We start from the raw sequence: 19,917 nt of genomic DNA on the forward strand, positions 1-19,917 counted from the left end.
GCCAATGGTCATGCTGTATCCACTTGAATTACTATCTCATCACAAGGCAAGTGCTATTTAAAAAAGGGAAAGTAAGCAGGAAAATTCATTTTTTAAAAAAAGTAACTTTACTTGACAGACCAAAATCTTTAGATGTGGCGATAGAGCAGTTATGTAGAAAGTCATTTCTCAGCAGCGCGAGCTCTTCAGGAAAAGAAGGCTTTTTGCCACGTTTTCTGGCGGAGCATAATGCTTGCTACCGAAACCGGCGCACCGCTGCGAAGCGGGGGCAGAGGGGAAGCCCCCTCGGATGTCCCTTCGCCCCTGCCGGGCCGCCACCCTCCTCTCCCCTCAGCTTTAGCCTCTTGGGGTAGAGCTACCGGAGGTGCCTGCGGAGAAGTTCTACCCCGCTGAAGCCCTGCAGCGAACCCGTCGGCGGATGCAGCCCTTTGGACCGCGCGGTTTTAAGAACACCGGTGCTTCTCCCTGGATCACGCTTCCAGCATCCCTGTGTGGTGGGCACCTGGGTGTCTCCTGATACCCAAGCGCCCATCCCGCCACACAGAGGCGCTGGAAACGTGACTCAAGTGTTTTTATCTGGGCAGGCAGAGCCCTATATCACCGCTCCAGGAAGCCCAAGGAGCGGCAACTCTGAACCGCCCTCTGGTATTTGAGGCTGCCGCCCGCCCCGAACGGCCCCAAGGCACCGCTTCAACTGGGAGAGGGGCTATAGCTAAGCAAGGCCTCTCAGGGGCGGCAACGGCCACTCAACCTCGCTCCAGCCACCCCTACGCTCTTTCCGTTGGCGGCGCGGCTACTGGGCGGCAGCGGCGGCTTCGCGGACTTCTCGCGAGAGCGGGCGAGGTTTCTGGTGTTGTGACTCTGGGAGCCGTAAATATGGCGGTGAGTCTTCGTGCTCGCTCGTTGAGGCACCTCCGCATCCGAGGTAAGGGGTTTGGGCAGGCCGCTAAAGTAAGCTACTTCCTCCGCTCTCCTTTGGCGGCTCTTGCTCTATGTCGTTTGGCTCTATGCCATTCCCTCTGCTTCCTTCTTCCTCCTCTTTCTTCGGTTCCTTCCTTCCCGCCAGCCTAACGCACTTCTCTCCCCCATCCCCGCAGGTCGGAACGATAGCGGCGAGGAGAACGTCCCTCTTGATCTCAGTCGAGGTACGGTACGGGCCGGTGAGGTGAGGGTCGCTGCCTGTCCATTGCTGCGCGCCCGCCGAGTAGCTGCCGGCGGCGAGCGGCCTGGTGCCCCGGGCCGGCGCGGCGGCGCGGGGGGGCAAGGTGGAGTGGGGGTTGCCGGGTGCTGGTGCTCGGCCCGGCGTCCTGTAGTGAGCGGACCTGTCTGTAGGTGGAAGTCTCTCCCCAGCCCCCATTGCCTGTGGGGCAGCACGTGCCCACAGGGCTGGCCTCCCCTGGCCGCGGGCAAGGGGAGGCCCTGCGTGTGGGCTGAGACTCCTCGGCCGCTTCTAGGATTGTTTTCGAAGGGGGTTGTTGTTTGTAGATGGGGCTGTTTACAGTGGCCTGTCGGCGCCGTGCTTGTCAACCTCGCCCCCGGGGCTCCCTCCGGCCGTGGCTCAGCTCGGTGGGTCGGGACCGTACACTTCTGGGGAGCGCCTCGGCGGTGGCGGCTAATCCTGCCTCAATCCTTTGTCGTATATCCGTACCTGTCTTAGGCAGGTTGGCCGCCGTATTTGCCGTGAGACCAAAAGACTCGTCTCACGTTTATTTGTTAAGTTGCTCCAGAATGCCCTCCACTGCTCTCAGATTGTGTGTGTGTGTGGTTGGTTGGAATAAGAGGAAGGAAACAACAATAATGTTTGCTACAACACTAATTAGTTGTCTCTCAGACAATAGTAACTCGTTCCCTACCCAAATCTATAGCTCATCTAGTTTTGCTGAAGGTTAAGGTAAGGGTTACACTCTCTCCAAGAGCTGAATAAAATGCGGAAACCAAACTGGCCTAGTAGCAGTGATGATCTTCCCTCAGGCAGAAGACCATGATCTGGGGGAGGAAGTAACTGTTCTGCTTCTGGAGATTCAGGATTGATGCTATCCAGAATAGATCCATTTATAATTTTTTTTATTAAGCAGTTTTACCATGGGCTGAAAGTTATGTCTGCATATGTATATATTTACAAATGTATTTTAGTTCCTGGGAAAAGCTGTGAGGGTTTTTCAGTTTAAAGCAACAGGCTCTTATGTCTCCTCTTACCTGATTTGAAGAATCAGTCAGCAATATGCAGGCGAGCGGAGGTTATCTTTATTCGGCGGCACTGGGTGCATGGGGGATCGCTCCACCAAAGTCATGCACACCGAGGGGACTTTTCAGTCCCCCCTTTATACAGGCTACTCATACCTATTCATTAGTTTTCCAAGAAATCGTTTACATATTCCTTACAATTCTGAGAATTCATTTACATATCTCATGCCTGCACAATGTTCTTGAGGAGTTGTCTCTATGTAGACTCTATTGCATAGCAGTCATGTTTAAAGTTTCCATCTTCGCCACGTTGCATGTACAACAGGAATCTAAGACAAAATGTCCCTTTTTAAAGATAACCAACCCAAGGACTTAGCAGTCTGTGCATCCGTCATGTGGCAATGAGGGTCCTTGGACATCTCCTGACTTTTAACTAAACATAGGTGCGTCATCCTTTACATAAGTGGTACAGCATTCACTATTCATACCTTATCTCCAAATGGACACGATTGCTTTAGTGTGAGACACTGTCTTTAGAATTAAAACAAACAGAACTTTTGTCAACAAAATTGGGGACAAGGGCCTTAACAGTTCAAACGGGACACAATCACTTACTGTAAGCAGTGTTATCTGTTTAGATACTTACAGAATCAGGATTTTAATGAATGGGTTTTATTTGAATCTGAGGTTGCAATCTCCCACTGCCACAATTATCTTTGTCCTACTTTCAGCTAATTTTCTGTTCATGTCAGTGGATTGCAACACTTTATCAGCTTGTCTCCTCTTTTGGCCAGAACTTTCTCACTTGGAGGCTTCTTTCTGCATAACTTAGATAATGCTTTTCTTTTCACCATCCATTCTTTGTTTCTCATCCTTCCCAAGGCTGACTCCCTTGATTAGAAGTCCCTTCATTCATCACTTTTAACAACTTTAGAGAGTCAGCCTGACCTAAACTTTGTGCACAGATTTGTTTAACATACAGTTAAATGCCAAATCAGAGTTTGATAATTTGGGAGTTTGGACAGCACTGGAGTGGTTGCTGTTTAGTGATGGCTTGCCAAACATGAGTTAGCATACAAGTCAGACTTTTGCTAGTCCATAGCTGTGGACTATATACTAACTCCATTCTTTCCATGTGAGAAGTCAGTGCTGTTAAGTATTTCAGAACTAATAATAGATGCAGGGAGGGTGCTAGCCCTGTTTGTGCTGCTTTGACTCCTACTTCTTCTTGGCTTTTTGTACGGTAAGACTCAGAAATGCTTTGCTGCATGTAGAGCTGATCTAACTTTCTCTGTGTGCTTTTTGCTTGCTCTTTTCTATGCTGCTGTAGTTTGAGGGGTGCCCACGTTTTCCCAGAACACACCATGTTGTTCTCTTACGTATTTTTACCATGGCTGGTATAGTAGGTTTTACTCTTTGGAGCTTTTTGGTGCTCTGCTTCTTTAAAAATTATATATAATAATGTTTATGAAAGGCATTTTATATGATGGTGCATTGTGTGTGTGTGTGTGTGAACACTATGTACAAAGATTAGCCTGGTAAAAGATAATAATGTAAAGCCTGTGGTTTGTGGTTTCTGGTTTTGTTTTTTTGTCTTTTAAACTTCTGGGCCACTCATCCCTGGCTGTACCCCATCTCTTATTTTGATAAATATTCTTTTGGGACAATGATTTTCTTAACTTTTTTGTAGAAAATAAATTTGCTGAAAGGATGATCAACACTGGAAAAATTGACCCCAGCACAAATATGGTTGGGCATAATGCTGGTATAACAATAAAAAAACCTGTGCAGATACAGGCTAGACTGGTTGCTTTTGTCTACTTAAGGTCATATATTGTGTTTTCTGTTGATTACAAAATTGCAGTTAATAATTGGGATTCAGAGTACTTTGGGTTTGGCCTTGTGTTATATTACCTGCTCAGAATAGAACAGAAAAGGACAGACTCACCACCAGTGCAATTCCCATTGCAGTCATCTGGAAGGAATTGGCAGTAGGATGAGGCAGACTGTCCCTTCTGGCCTTAAGTTACAAGTCTGATTTCAGTAGTCTAATCAAACCAATTGGCATTATCAACCAGGTTATTGCATTCGGTAGGAATTATTACATTGAGTCCGGTCATGGTTGTGTATTTAACTATGCTACAAGTATTATATGTTTTTAGCATAATTCTTCTTCATCTGCAATATTTTACAGGGATTCCAAACAGAATTACAGAAGTTTATGTATCTCCCAAAGCTCTGGGCTCTGTAAAAGGGTTGTGTAATCCACACTTCGTTTGCTGCTAAGTTCTTTGCTTATCTCTGTAACTGAATCTACTTACAAACTGATTTTAAAAATTTATTACTGTTTCAGTATCACCTTATCCTGTTGGGTGACCAGTACCCCTTCCTTTGCTGGCGTTTCAGCTGTTGCCTCTGGGCTGTGAAGGCCTAAATAGTTTGGAACTTTCCTAGTTGAGAGCAGTGTCTTACAGTGCCTTATCTGTAGTCAAGCTCCTTTTTAAATCTTCCATTAAGGGATCCCTGTTTTTTTGGATTCCTGTAGCTCTGAGTCTGCAATGGCTATTAGGAATTTTTCAAGCTTGTTCATTTACTGAAGCTTTGGAGAGATACAAGGGTGCAAATGCTGATGGTTAAGTGCTGTTCATGTCTGTATGTCTTAGTCTTCACTTTCAAATATACTTTTTAATTAACTGAAACATACCTGTTACCCTCAAAAAGGAGGAAATTATCTGCAACATTATTAATTATTAATAAATGTGCATTATGAGATACTACTATGCTTTAGCAGCTCTTCTTGTATGGCTGATTCCTATATCTTATAAGACTCAACATTTACAGCAAGAACATGAGACAAATATGAATAAAATAGCTGAGAAAACTGGCTTTTTTCTCCCCAAGAGTGAATTTCACAAAAATGGCTTAGTGTTATCTGAAAAAAAAAAAATAAAAATACCCTTTTCCTTTTTTCCCCTCCCTTCTCCATCATTTCCTTCTATCATGTAGATAAATGGAACTTTTGTATTTATTTTTAACTTCACATGATCTGAACTGTATTGCTTTTCTTACTGTGCTTACATCATTTTAAACCATGTTGTATTTGATTCCATGTGCCAAATTGTAATGTGTTGCATCCAGGGCAAATGTCTCAGGATGCTGTTTGTAGTTTACAGCCCACAAAAATGTTGGGTGTTTTTAAGGGTTATTTGCAGGATAGCTAAAGAAGGCTGGATGAATTTTGTCCCCAAATTCAGCTTGAAATTTAGTTGTTACCGAAATCTCAGAATGAAGAACTTATCAACACCAATGTGATGCAGATAAGCAGACACTTCTTTATTAACGGCCGGGTGCGTGAGTGAGTCCTCTCACGATCAACGCACACCAAGTTTCAAAATCAGACACCATATATAGAACTTATTCATACATATTCATTAAGTATTTATGCATAAACATAATATTTCTCAAAAATCATTACCATACTCTCCTCCCATATCCGATTCTGCGCAGTAAAGGTTAGAAAGGTCCAGAAATGGGTCTGGGGTACGATTTGGGTAGGTGGTATTTGGGTCGGTGGTCGCGATCTCCCCCTGCCGGAATTACCTTTTACTGAAGTTCACGGTTTCTTGGCAGGTAGCTACAAGCTGTTCCAGTCGACTCTCCCCAGTTCCCATTAATTCTACATTCTGACATTTCAATACACTTTCTACATACAGAAGACTGGTCAAATACAAAGAAATCTGTAAAATCCCAAATTTGTTACCTAAGTTTAAAACAATGATTCTAGCCCATTCTTCTGGCCTTGGTACAGGGTTGTACAGAGGATTTCATAGCAGCTTTTGCTGTGCAAGTACAAGTTTCATTAAAATATATTTGTTATTCCAAATGATTTTATAAAATCAAATAAAGTTAATTAATTCTAACTTATTAGCAGATCTGTAACATAGTGACCACACTATTTTTAGCTTCCTTCATCAATATGGAAAAAGCAGAGAGGGATGCTGCTCACTTGTCTGATACTGAGAGTTCAAGTAGCAGGGGAGGAAAAAAACCCTTTTGGAGCACTTGCAGCAAGGCAGTGGGGAACCAGTGCAGAGATGGTAGCTGATGTCTATACTTTCTTAGTGGCTCAAAGGCAGTTCTTCCACACTAATGGCAAAACTGTTATGGAAAGCTGTTCTTTGTTGTATGCTCTTGCAATACATGGTCTGGCTTGAAAAGATGGAGAAGTGGGGCTCCACTGCACCTCAGAAACACTATTTTAAAAATACCCAAATAAACAAAATGTGGGCACCTTTAACCCTTGCTTTGCAGTATGCCATCATTGTGGTGGGTGACTATAACAGGATGCTTGCGTGAGAGCAATAGCTCTTTTTTTGCTTCCTTGTTTGTGAATCTGTAACAGAAGCCATAATAGGAACAAGGCAGTATTTAGCAACTTTATTTTTCTTTTGGCTCTTCTGAGTTATAGAGGGGCAACTTGAAAAATAGCTGGAGGGAGATCTCACTTGCATTACTGAGTAATTCTCTACTGTATTATTCTTGAATATTGTTTTGGGGTTTTTCTATGTAGTTGGAGACTAAAGGGGAAGTTGTTGATAGTGGTGGTCTGCTAACTTCTTTGGCAACATGTAACCTTTTGGTAGGTTTTAAAAGTAAGGGACTTAGAGGTGCTCAGTATATGCACTCCAGAATTAATGCATATAATTAGCTTTCCTGTCTGTACTTGTGCTTCAGTCGACCATTGTTTTGGAATTGTATAGTACTCTGGTCTGGTTAGATTATTAACACTTGCATACCTTCGGCTTTGCTTCCTAAGGTATTACTGCTTTTACAATCTTAGGACTTTTCAGAAGTATTAAAATGGTGCGTTTACAATATTTTCACTTTCATTTCTTGAAAACAGGAACAACAGAAACACACCCCTCATCATAATTACAGTAAATAAGGAAGTTATGTTAATGATAGCCTTCCCAGAAAGAAATACATCAGAGATTTGCCTGATCTCATGATCTTTGTGCATACTTTACCAATTACCTGATAATCTCAGATTTTTTTACCTTAATAATATAGAAGAGATGCTCAATGTTCAGGTAGTGTGTTGTGGTGTGGTTTTCTTTTTTTTTATTATTTTCTTAAAAATGGGAAGAAGTTAAATACTTGGTTATAGTAAAAATTGGTGTTTTACAGACTGGTTATACCCATACAAACCCAAACACTGCAGAAAAGAAGAATGTTCAAGAGGGTTACAGGATGGCTTGAGAATTTGTTGAAATGATGGCTGACTAGTATTGGAGAATGTGCTGAAAATCAGATATGCTTTTTGTCTTTCATACTGATTAAGACTCCCGCCTGAGACTTTTAAAAAATAACAATAAATGTCATGAATAATCTGCCTTTAAACCAACTAGCTGCTTACAGATAAGACATAAGCATGTGACTTGAGGCTTTGATAACTACACAATAGATTACATAAAATAAGGGATTTGCTTTTCATTAGAAGTGGTTTTTACAGCATGCAGGTAGGCAGATGCTTATACCATAGTGCAGGTTTCTGCATAGAGCAGTGCTTCTGTGATTATTTCTAATACAGAAGGGAAGATGCCATAACACTGCTACACAAGTGCTGGTTGATATTTGACAAATTGTTTTAACTGGAACACTTTTTAACTTTCACTCTCACAATGAAATGCATTTTGCTTTATCCTAGTTTAAAACTCTGTAGTATTAGTATATTCATGTATACTGCAGAAATTATTTTTTTTTTCTCCATTTGCCAACCATCTGTTGTGGTGAGGGAAAAATTGGGTAGAATGGATCAGAGAAAAAGTAGAAGTTAGCAAAACTTCAGAGCATGATTAGTAAGGACTGTATTCACCAGCTGCAAGGATTTAGTGAAGGAGGAATGCTGATAAAGATGTATAACTGAGAAAGTGAGAAAATAGAGTTAAAAAACCCCAACACAAAACCCAACAAAAACAACCCCAGTCCCAAAGAACAAAACCCCCTATTTAGTTGTATATTCTTAGGTATGTGCTAACAGTAAAATTCAGTCACAGAACTAAAAGCTCTATAGGACTCATGTTCTTATGTTTTTGTTATATTCGTCAGAGTATAGCAAGCTGCATCTCAACAGTGGCTTGAATAGGTTTGGGTAACTAAATATTTATGAGTAAGTCTCTTCACCCAAATTCTGCCTGAATAGCACTGTCTTTGAAATCAACGTTGTTCATTAATAAATTAGTCTGATGAAGTCTTTAAGAAAGTTTTCTTAAAAGGGGAGATTTTGTTTATAGAATAGAATATTTTCAGTTGGACTAGATGATCGTTGTAGGTCCCTTCCAACTGCCTGACCACTTCAAGGCTGATGACAAGTTATGTTAAGGGTATTATCCGAATGCCTCTTAAACACTGACAGGCTTGGGGCATTGACCACCTCTCTAGGAAGCCTCTTCCAGTGTTTGACAAACCTCTCGGTAAAGAAATGCTTCCTAATGTCCAGTCTAAACCTCCCCTGATGCAGCTTTGAATCATGATTACGTGTCCTATCACTGGATATCAGGGAGAAGACATCAGCACCTCCACTTCCCCTCCTCAGGAAGCTGTAGAGTGTGGGAGAGGAGGATAGAGGATGTCTGAAGAGAGAGATGTATGAGAGGAGGATGGAGAATGTTTGACCTGGCAGGAGATGAGAGAACAGCTGGGTATTGTGAAGGAGAGTAGGAAAGATGAACATGGTTATCTAGTGTTTAATAGGTGTCTGCATGCTTGTAGTGATATATAGCTATGTAACTGCATGAATGGTTTCTGCCCTGAGCCTGGTGGTGCATGCAGCTGCGGTTTGTGTCCGGGCTCAGAGATGTAAATAGGGGCTTCTCTGTACAATAAAGTGTCTCTGGTTGCACCACAACTGGAGTCTGTGCCTTCGTACACCACAAATGGCACCCCACGGTGGGGCTTAAGTAGGAGGCTCATGGAGCCCGAACCTGTGGTGTAGCCTGACTGAACTGGGATCCGCGGAAATTTTGTGCACCCATCACCCACAAAAAAGGTGAGCAGTCAGGAACCATGGGAGGGAAGTTATCCCGAGATCAACAGTGCAGCCTGGATGTATTGCGACGGCTGCTTGCAGCTCAGCAATGAGCTGTGATGGGTCTACAGCTAATGACTCTGTTAGAATGGAATCGTGACAAAGTGCTGGACTTTCCACCTGATGGCACTTTGCAAATTCCTGCCTGGCAAGTGGTCATCAGATGATTATATGATGCTGCCGTGGAGGGGGACTCCGCGTCGGGAATGCATTTAGCACCTTGGTGGCAAATCCTGACTACTCTTCATCAAGTGTGGACTAATTCTACTAACATTGCTAAACCAGAGGAGGCTGTAAATTCCACCAACAGCGTGACTCTTCTCAACGCATCGTCAACAACGGCGACTCCATCCACACCTCCTCTGCCCCCAAAGCTCCTGTCAGTGATTGCAGCGACCCTCACAGCACAGGACCAAGCACGGGAACAGGACAACTCAGACAATGATTCCATTGACACTGATAAACTTTTTGATCCAGGTCCTATAGATTTGGAAAAGGAACCAGACCTTTTTCCTCCCCCTCCTGATGCATTGATTGTATTTTTGGGGAAGGTGAAAGGTGGTCCGGGGGATTGGTAGCAGGAATGCGAGCAGGAGGCGCTTAAGCGAGGGGATTTGGGAGTCGCTATGGCATGTCCAGTATTTTATTGGCCAAATCAACCTTGAGAGTGGCAGCCTGTGCAATATGAGGCTGTTAAAGAGTTAAGCAAAGCAGTGCGGGAAGGGGGGATTCATAGCACATTTGCTATGTCCCTTCTTGAAGTGATGGCAGAGCCTTATACACTCACACTGCATGACTGGAAGTTATTGCTTTGTATGGTACTAACTGATACAGTATATGATGTGGTTATCTGATTTTTGTGAGCTGTGTAGTGGCTTCGATTGAAAACCTTAATTGGAGAATTGCTGTTAACTATGAGCAGTTGGCTGGGGAAAATAATCATGCCGCTTCCATGACTCGGGCAGGTTATCCCAGGGACAACTATTTGCAAATTAAGGAGGTAACTATTAAGGCAGTCCTGAAGATACTGGAGTCTGGGCGTGCCTCTAGTCACTCGAGTGAGTTGTTTGCCACGGTTTGGCAGAGTCCTAAAGAGTCATATACTAACTTTATTCATTGGCTTCAGAATATTTTGCAACAAGTTCAGCATGAGGAAGCTCGAGGGCTGCTCTTAAAACAACTAGATATGATAATGCTAATGAAGATTGCAAATGGGCATTGCAGCACTTTCACAATCGCAACCCCAACTTGTGTCAAATGATTATAACAGACCTCACAGCAGAATGTAACTCTCAGGCTGAGTTCTGGAATGCAGCGCAATGCGTTTTTTCTTCTTCAATCTCTTCTGATGCATTTTTTTCTTCTCTAGTCTCTTCTGTAGGAATAGCACATGCTCTTAAATTGCTTAATAAATTAGGCTGCTGGCTTGCTAAAGAAAGTAATGCTACAAGCACTGCTTTTTCTCGCTTATTAGCAGGTGTCGATTCTGTCTGTCATGTGTCGCTACAGAACTGAGCTGCTATTGATATTTTTTTTTTATTGTTAGCACAGGGACATGGGTGTGAAGACTTTGGTGGGATGTGTTGCATGAATCTGAGTGACCACTCTGAATCAATTCACAAAAGCATACAAAACTTAAAAGCCTTAAACAAAGATCTGCAGCAGAGCCATGGGCGGGATGCCTTTGGTCTCTTCTCATGGCTGGGAAACTTTGGGCCATTGATCAAAAATATTGCAGGATTTATTATAATTGCCTTAACTGCCTTGTTGATGTTTGCCTTATATCTCCCATGCCGTTTTTCCTGTATTCAGTGTTTAGTTGACTGTAACATAAATCAGGTCGTGGTCACCCAGCTACACACAATTTTTGCCTTGTCGCAATTAACAAGCAAAAAAGGGGGAGATGTGGGAGAGGAGGATAGAGGATGTCTGAAGAGAGAGATGTATGAGAGGAGGATGGAGAATGTTTGACCTGGCAGGAGATGAGAGAACAGCTGGGTATTGTGAAGGAGAGTAGGAAAGATGAACATGGTTATCTAGTGTTTAATAGGTGTCTGCATGCTTGTAGAGATATATAGCTATGTAACTGCATGAATGGTTTCTGCCCTGAGCCTGGTGGTACATACAGCTGGAATTTGTGTCTGGGCTCAGAGATAAAATATGAGCTTCTCTGTACAATAAAGGGTCTCTGGTTGCACCACAACCTGAGTCCGTGCCTTTGTACGCCATAGTAGAGAACAAAAAGTTTTAAATTTACTGGTTTTGTTCTTCACTGTCTAGACTTCTCTAAGCTCCTTGATTTTGTCTGAGTACTACTTATTGTTACTGTTTTGGCCACATCTGACCCATTTATTCAGGTAGCTGCTCCTGGAATATTTCAGGAAGCTACTTTTAAAAATTATTTTTATTTGTAGAAATGAAAGACACTTAATTGTCTGAGGTGTAAAATGAAAAGCACAAAGATTTTGAATTCACACAGCTTCACCCTCAGAAGCACCATGGGAAATAATATGAAGGTATTCGGTTATCATTATGGGCCAACTTGAGTCAGCATCTCAGTGATAAATGAGGTAAGTCAAGAAAGAATAGACTATTGAGGGGTCTTAAAATTATAATGAGTAATTTATCTTTTTTTTTTTTATTAGCTAGAAAAGCAAGAACTTCTGAAGGGTTAAAGAGTAAGGGTTGGTTAATCAGAACTAAGAAATCTCTGCAACAATGGTCTGAACTGGGGTTATAAATAAAAATTGTCTTTGTCAACACCAACATGAGCTGTTAGGCTTGACAATGAAATGTTAAGGCCATGATACTACTACTTTTGGGGGATAAATCTCTGATTGTGTGTCACATTTTTCCCATTTCTGCATTAGTTCATGTTCCTCAATGCTGTTGCATGAGATTTTGTGGCAGGAAGATATGCAGTGCTGTAACTGGTCTTTAAGAGAAAGTCACATGCCTTAGTTGGTAGAATCTAGAATGTATTTTATCTCTTTTCAAGTCCATTTTAATGTAAGAGACACAATAGTCAGAGACTATATCTCTATTTGTAAAGTCATGTTATTTTGTTTAAATATTTACATCTGCAAAGCATGAAGTTCCATTAGGTCTGCCTACCTTCCCTATTGTCTTTATTTTTATTAAAAATGAGTCGTGGTAGAGAAACAGTAAACTTTCTACTTCTTTCTAATATATCATGCATGTCCAGAAGAGGAGAAACAGGATAGCCTGTCTTTCCTTGAAGTCAATATTCAGAGGAATCCTAAACTTGGGATGGATCCAGTAAGATTTTCATTGTCTAATGCTCTGTGATCACATCAAAGAGTTTTTTGTTGGTGGTATGGGTGTATCCAGACAGATGCATACACAAATTCCAATTTAAATGCAAAGTTATTGCATGTTTGGTTTCATTATGCGTAGTGTTCTGTGCAATGCAAGGTGGTTATGTCTTTACTTGTGGCTGTGTATCTGACAGTTGACTTTGCTTCTTGTTGTGACTAAGGTTTGTGGAAGAGAATATTTCATACAAGCTGTTGATGATTGAGATTGATGCCTGTCTTGTCTTCCCAAAATCCCACTGACCCTTTGTCTGAAAAAAATCATAATTATGTGGTGTGGCAGTAGCATGTCTGTACATGTGCTAAAGTCTCATTATAAGCAGTGTAGTCAGTACAATTGATTCACCCTTGAGTAGACACCTTGCAGCTAGTCAGGTTAATTGTTTTAGACTTAATTGGCTGATAGATGAGATCTTCATTAACTACAGTGGGAGCTGAGACATCTAGCACAGGTTTATACACCTGAATTCAGGTGCCTACCTGTAGGTGTCTTAATCTTTAAATACTGTCTTGTATTCCTGATGGTAGTGCAAGTACAGGCTCTTGTCTTTCCAAATATGTTCTGGATATATCCTGATAAGCAGACACATCTAGCAATCTTTTTCAAATGTGTTGCTTTTTTAAGTTTTTAAACTACAGAAGTTGATAACAAACTCAGCTTGGTTTGTAGAGAGGTGGCGAGAAGGTCCTTTCTTTACATCTCTGATACCTTTCATTATACAAAGGAAATAAAAAGTATATAAATATCCTTTCAGAATGAACAGGGAAATAAAAGAATGTATATACTCCACAAATTCAACTGTAGCTGTTCATACTGTAGTAGGAAGCAAGTTTCTTTTACTGGAAGTTAGTATGGAGCACCTCACACAAAACCCTTCTCTTTGCTGCTTTCCGGATGTTTGGACTATTCTTCAGGCTTTTTCTAAAGACTTTATTTTACATAATGCAATTTTTTTTTCTTTTTTGGTAATGTAATACTTTTTAACAGTTCACGTCTCCAGCATAGCCTTGGTATTTCATTTATTTCAAACTACAGTGCTGTTGATAGTGTTGTAGTGCCTATTGCAGAATGCAGTGTCTAATCCAAGATTGCACAAAAATCCTGCAGTCAATCATCTCTCTTTGAAAAATGTCCTACCCCAGTACTGCTGTGTACAGAGCTTATTGCAGTTTCTGTTACAGTAGCTCTGTGTGCAGCTCTCTGCCCAGCCCCACTACACTGCTTGTCCCCACTACCTCAACTCCCAGCCTTATTCCCAAAGGTGGGGCAATATTGTCTCTTCTCACCATGTTTGGTAGTCCTTTTCCACTTCCCAACAAAATGCAGGGTCATTGACTGGTATCTGAATCCCAGGGGGTGGAGTGGGGTGGATTGGGGGTGTTTGGTGGTAGTTTTTTTTGTGTGTGTGTTGTTGGAACAGTGGACCCTTAAGAAGAAAGGAGAAGCTCCTAGTCCCTCTGCTTACCCTGTAGTTCACTTCTCACTGAAAAGTCCCAGCCTTCTAGTAAGTTTAGGGTGATTGTGGACAGAAATTAATATGGAGAGCAGAAGAGAGACCTGTCTTCCCAAAATCTCACTGACCCTTTGTCTAAAGGGAGAAATCACGTGGTGTGGCAGTAACATGCTATCTTTTTACTTCTGTCCAAGTGTGCTTCTTGCCTTTAAATTACAAAGGGATTAAGGATAAAGCTTTTCAGTTATGAGATGCTAGGACTGGAGTTTCAGAAACTAAATGGATTTCTTTGTTAACTGTAAGTCCAAGATATTGATTAAAATCTGCTTTAAAATAGGAGTCTCTCCACCGTAGGCTTTAGCACTTATTCTAGAGAACTCAGGTATGTCTGGTTTTGGTTCTAGGCATAAATCAAATTGATGATTCTTGAGGGAAAATGATCTGTGTCCTTAATTAAGACCAGGAAAGTACCTGTTATATTTGGGAAACTGTGTATTTTGAATGCATTTTTAGATTTTTTTTTATTATTTTTTTGAACTGTATCTGCTAATAACCTGTTTTCTTTTGCAGAACCCTGTGATAATATGAGAGAGATTCTCCAAAATGTGGCCAAGTTACAAGGTGTTTCAAATATGCGAAAACTAGGTCACTTGAATAATTTTACTAAGGTAAGAGCTCAAATGGTATTGAAACAACTGATCATATAGGCAAAATATTTTATATGTGCTTTATCAGGTGTTGGCTGGGAGATTCATGAAACAACTTAGTATTGTGGAACAGTACTTGGAATCTATGTACTGTGGGAGAGGAAAGGAGCAAATAAGGACAAGCAAATATGTGAATGCAGGGTTATGCTGAAGTTTGTCTACGTGTCCTACTGGCTGATTTTTTGTAGTATTTTAGTGCTTAGAAGCCTGAATTATCTCTCAATTCGTGGGTTAAGTTGCACAGAGCTAAAGATTGGTTCCTGCTCCACAGAATTGAATCAAAAATGTGAAATGCCAGACTTTGGATGTAAACTGACAAAGTATGGTAAGGGAGGGGACTGTTATCAATGAGCATGATATGCAGTGGTTTGGGCACTAATAGAATAACAACTGTTAACTTTCATTGCTGATTTCATAGTGAAAAAGATTTAAAGAGGTGATTTCTAGAAATGGTCTGTATTGCTGATTTTTTGAGGTGCTTTTTCGAAATACAAGCTTCCAAATCATAGGAATGTGAAAGGTACTTGCCTGAAAGTATGACAGATACATTGGAAGTTGATGTGAGCTGACAAGAGGTAAGAATTAAAAACTTACTGCAGAATAAGAGATGGTAGTCTGAAGAAAGAGACTGTGAAAGGCCTTCAGGAGAGCAAGTACCATTTTTTTTGGTAGAGGAAGAACACATGGAGAGCAGCAGAGAGGACTGATGGGATGTGAACAGGTAGTTATGAAAGGGGTGTTGTTTGTAGCATACTGGATGGTTGTGGTTGGACCAGCATTCCATTTGTTGAGGCAAGGGAAAAGTGCATTGCAGTCAGTGAGCTAGGAGACATCTGAGCTTCAGTGTGTTACCTGAACGGATGGACTGATACGCAGAAGGAGCTGCCTTTCTTACAGAGCGCCACAGATAGGGTGACATGCCTGAACATGAAACTCAGGTTTCTGTGACAACAAATGGATCCTGCAATTGGCAGTAGCCAAGAAAAATAAATTAGTAGTGGAGAATTTTGTGGGGAAAGCAAGGTTATTGTTGTAGATGAGCTGATAACAAATCACTGAGTAAGATAACTGGGAGGCTGTCTCAAAACTGTCAAGCAATCTCAAGTGAAAGAATAAATGCTCGAGGGCAGGTTTGGGGGTCCGATTGATATGAGAAGGACAAACATGCATCATAATTTTTGAAGTAGGCATGCTTCTTGGCTGTTGAAAGCACTCTGTAAAATTGAACAACGCTTCAGTGATAGTGTATGAGATTCAGTTAGCAGGAGGGTGCATACGAGAACAAAATTATGATAGCAAATTGATCTTCTACTGCATTAATAACAAATCTGTAAATGTTCCATTTTCCGAGTTGGTTCAGATCACATGTAGGTACATAGCATTCACTGAGGAACAACTTAGACTGACAGATGCAATAAGGCAATGACCCAAAGAAAAGATGTCAGTATATGTCAGACATCTACCATTGACAAAATGCTGCTGCTGTTACTGAGATTCCAAACTGTATTTCAAGAAAGTCCATTTTTCTGCTAGAAAAAATGATGTGTAGCTGTATTTCCTTTTTGTGCTGACCTGGAAACTTATAAATGTAGGTGCTTTCAAATTCTCTAGTTGCCTTAAAATCAGAGCTGGATTAATTTGCAGATGCATGATCCTAGTGAAAAACCAATAGTTGAAAGTATGGATCTTAAAACAGTGTTGATTTTACTACTACAGATGTTAAGCATCTATAAATGTGGTAAATTATTAAATATGCATAATGTAATTAAAGGATGAACCAAAAATTCTTTTTTAAAGTTAGTTTTGAAAAATTGATAATTGAATATTTGAAGAATTGGTTTCTTGTACTTTACCTAGTGTTAAAATTGGAAAATATGTACAAAACCACAAGGAAGGTTTTCATAAATTGAACTTAAGATTGGCAAGAAACGATGAATTTGTGAAAAGCATCTAGCTAAAATTAAATATTAATTTTGAAGACAGAGGCTGTTCATAACCTGGTTTTGATCCTGAATCAGTGTGACCCTGTATAAAGGAATCATCCAACTCTATTTGATGTTTAGCACTTGTTTCTTATATTCATTTTCCTGTAATACGTTTTACAAATGTATAACTTGTACATTTGGTTTTGGAAACTCTTCCTATTTTTGTTTGAACTGTAAATGCAGTTATGAATAGAATAAAAGTAGCAAATTGTATTGTATAGTCTCCTTTGTGGTTGGAACAGTTCTGTGTGTTTTGTTTTCATTGCAGTGTTTAAGAATGAAAGCCTGGAGTTTGGGGGAAATTTTTTTTAATTTCCTTTTTGTACTCTGGTCTTCTACCATGAGTTGATATAGTCTCAGTTCCTCCTTTGTGAGATAGGAATGTGGGAAAGATGGTGAGGTTTTGTGATGTTAGATGTGCTAAGAGCTGAAGATGTTTGTATTCTGTCTTGGAATTATATTGATGGTGGTGAACTTGATTTGTCTGTAAATTCTTGCATTTTATGGTCCATTTGAAAGGCTACTAGTTGCGACGAGCGAGGGGAAGCATGCGGCCGACTCAATATGAGTGATAGAGCAAGCTTCGATTTATTACGGCGCGATTATGTCTTATATACAGTTCCAGTTAATTATGCCTACTAGTCATCTGCTGATTGGCTGAGCTCTAAAGGGTTACATTTTCATACGTCCTCCTACTTGCGGTTTCTGCGGATAGCTAGCTACATATTTTTTTTTCCTCTCTTGTCTACGCGAATTCCTCAAAGTTATTTACAACATTAGGCACAAGGTCAGTGTTTTTCTCAGCTTCCTTATCAGCATGCCTCAGCATAGCTGCAAGGCCTGCTTCAGCTAACTTACGCTAACTTTGTTTCACAAAGATCTTTAAGGGAGTCATGGCCATGATCACACAGCCATTCTGCAACAACTAGTGATCTAGGATATTTTTCCTATGGGCAGGGAAAGTACCTTTGAAAAAATGTTTACACCATATTTCTGATAAAATAATACAGACAAAAAAAAAATCTATAAAACTTAACTCTCCTGCTAGGAGTATTATTGTACTTAAAAGAAAATGTTGGCACCAGTCTAAGCAATTGTTCCTAGCTGCCCCAAATTCTTCCTTCAAAGACTGAGCAACTCTCACATTTGGAAGAAATACTGTTCTTTTTTGGTCAGAGGAAGCAAAATGTTTGTATTCATGTGGAAATAAGTAATGTAAGTTAACGTGGACTTTCCTGACAGAGATCATGGTAGACATTAAGTTTTATATTTGGAGACATCTGAGGTATGTTAGGTTCAAGTTTCTTTCCTTGAAAGAGGACTAGATTTTTAAGGCGGTGTGTGGAGTTATCCCCTATTTATTAAGGAGAAGGAAAGCAATCACCCTTGTAAAATTAGTGAACTAGACTCCAGGATTTTATGCAGAAGTTAATCAATTTTATATAGAGTTATTTAAAATAATGACAGTCAGCAATCAACAGAATTTGTTAATTTATCTACAGGAATAATGCTGTAAGGCAGATATTTTCTTTGACACTTGCATGCCTGAGAGGTGTAACTATTTTCATTTGTCATTCCCTTCAAGAGGAGTTTTAACTAGTGACATTCAAGTCACCGCAGCACCCATGTTTACTGTACAAAGTATGCTGTATACATATTTTACAAAAACTTGTATTTTGTGCATCAAATTTTAGCTACTACTTGTTATTAGTAAAAACTTCAATGTTTATGTTCATGGCTCTTTGGCTGTAGAACATGGATTATTCTTGCTTAACAGGTGCTGTAGCATCTTAAGTTTTCTGCTCCATGAAATTAGCATTCTCATTTCTGATGTTACTCAGGCTATGGAAAGTTATGAATTGCATATGTACAGGTTTGTACATATGTTTTGTTATGAATTGCAGCTGTACAGGTTTGGAAATTTTTCTCCTCATCACCTAATACCTGAAACTGCAGTTTTGTGGGCAAAAAGGCTTGTGAAGTACTGCCTAATCTGTACTGGACAGAAATAATCTTCTTTCAAACCACCTGCATTCCTATTTAAGCTAATCTGAATTTTGACCTGAAAACTGTTTGAGGATTTGACCTCTAGTAAGCAGTCAATGATGCTTTCAGTTGTCTCAGCAGTTTGCAAGTTCAGCAGGTGGCTTTGGCTCCAGTAAGCTGACTAGGTGTCATGATTTAACCCCAGCTGGCAACCAAGCACCACGCAGCCACTCACTCACTCCCCCCTCACCCAGAGGGATGGGGAGGAGAATTGAAAAGGAATGTAAAACTTGAGGGTTGAGATAAGAACAATTTAATAGGTAAAGCAAAAGCTGCGCATGCAAGCAAAGCAAGGAATTCATTCAGCACTTCCCATGGGCAGGCAGGTGTTCAGCCATCCCCAGGAAAGCAGGGCTCCATCACGCGTAACGGTTACTCGGGAAGACAAATGCCATAATGCCAGATGTCCCCCCCCTTCCTCCTTCTTCCCCCAGTTTATATACTCAGCATGACATCCCATGGTATGGAATACCTCTTTGGCTAGCTTGGGTCACCTGTCCTGGCTGTGCCCCCTCCCAATTTCCTGTGCCCCTCCAGCCCTCACTGGCAGGGCCCAAGGAACTGAAAGGTCCTTGACTTAATAATCACCCAGCAACAACCAAAATCATCAGTGTCCTATCAACATTGTTCTCACACCAAATCCAAAACACAGCACTGCACTAGCTACTAAAAAGAAAATTAACTCTATCCCAGCTGAAACCAGGACACTAGGTTTACCCATCTTTCATTTATATGGCCAGCTACATAAAGCAAGCACCTTGAAGTTTCCTAACTTTTGCTGATTAATACTAAAACATTATTGTTATTTCTTTGGGGCTTTCCCCACCCCCATGAAAAGTAGTAAGTGATAAATTACTGAAAACCAGAAGGAACTGTACAATTGCATTTACCTAGTGGAAAATATATTTTGCATTTGAAGTATTCATTTAGAATCCTTTATTATAGAAGGTTTATTCCACTGTTAGCTTCTGAGAAATCCTTCATACCTTTTTAAACTTAAAAGCATATTTAAATAATGAACAGAAAAAAAGATCCACAGGTATTGTTATAGGGATTTCTGTTTTTCATTCAAAAAAGGTGCTGTTTTAAGGATGAAATGAAACTTAATTCATTTTAGCT

General features: G+C 40.7%; 1 protein-coding gene across 1 annotated transcript in view; it reads left to right on the forward strand.

Moving 5' to 3' along the window:
* The first annotated feature begins 270 nt into the window (after window positions 1-270).
* The window catches only part of LOC130141893 (rapamycin-insensitive companion of mTOR-like), a 109,237-nt gene continuing 89,590 nt past the window's right edge, over window positions 271-19,917 (forward strand). The window contains 3 exon segments of the mRNA XM_056323190.1: window positions 271-925; window positions 1,098-1,145; window positions 14,631-14,728. Of these exon segments, the coding sequence (XP_056179165.1) occupies window positions 877-925; window positions 1,098-1,145; window positions 14,631-14,728 (195 nt within the window). The 5' untranslated portion in view covers window positions 271-876.

The sequence above is a fragment of the Falco biarmicus genome, chromosome W, assembly GCF_023638135.1.
Source record: "Falco biarmicus isolate bFalBia1 chromosome W, bFalBia1.pri, whole genome shotgun sequence".
Classification (NCBI taxonomy): Eukaryota; Metazoa; Chordata; class Aves; order Falconiformes; family Falconidae; genus Falco; species Falco biarmicus.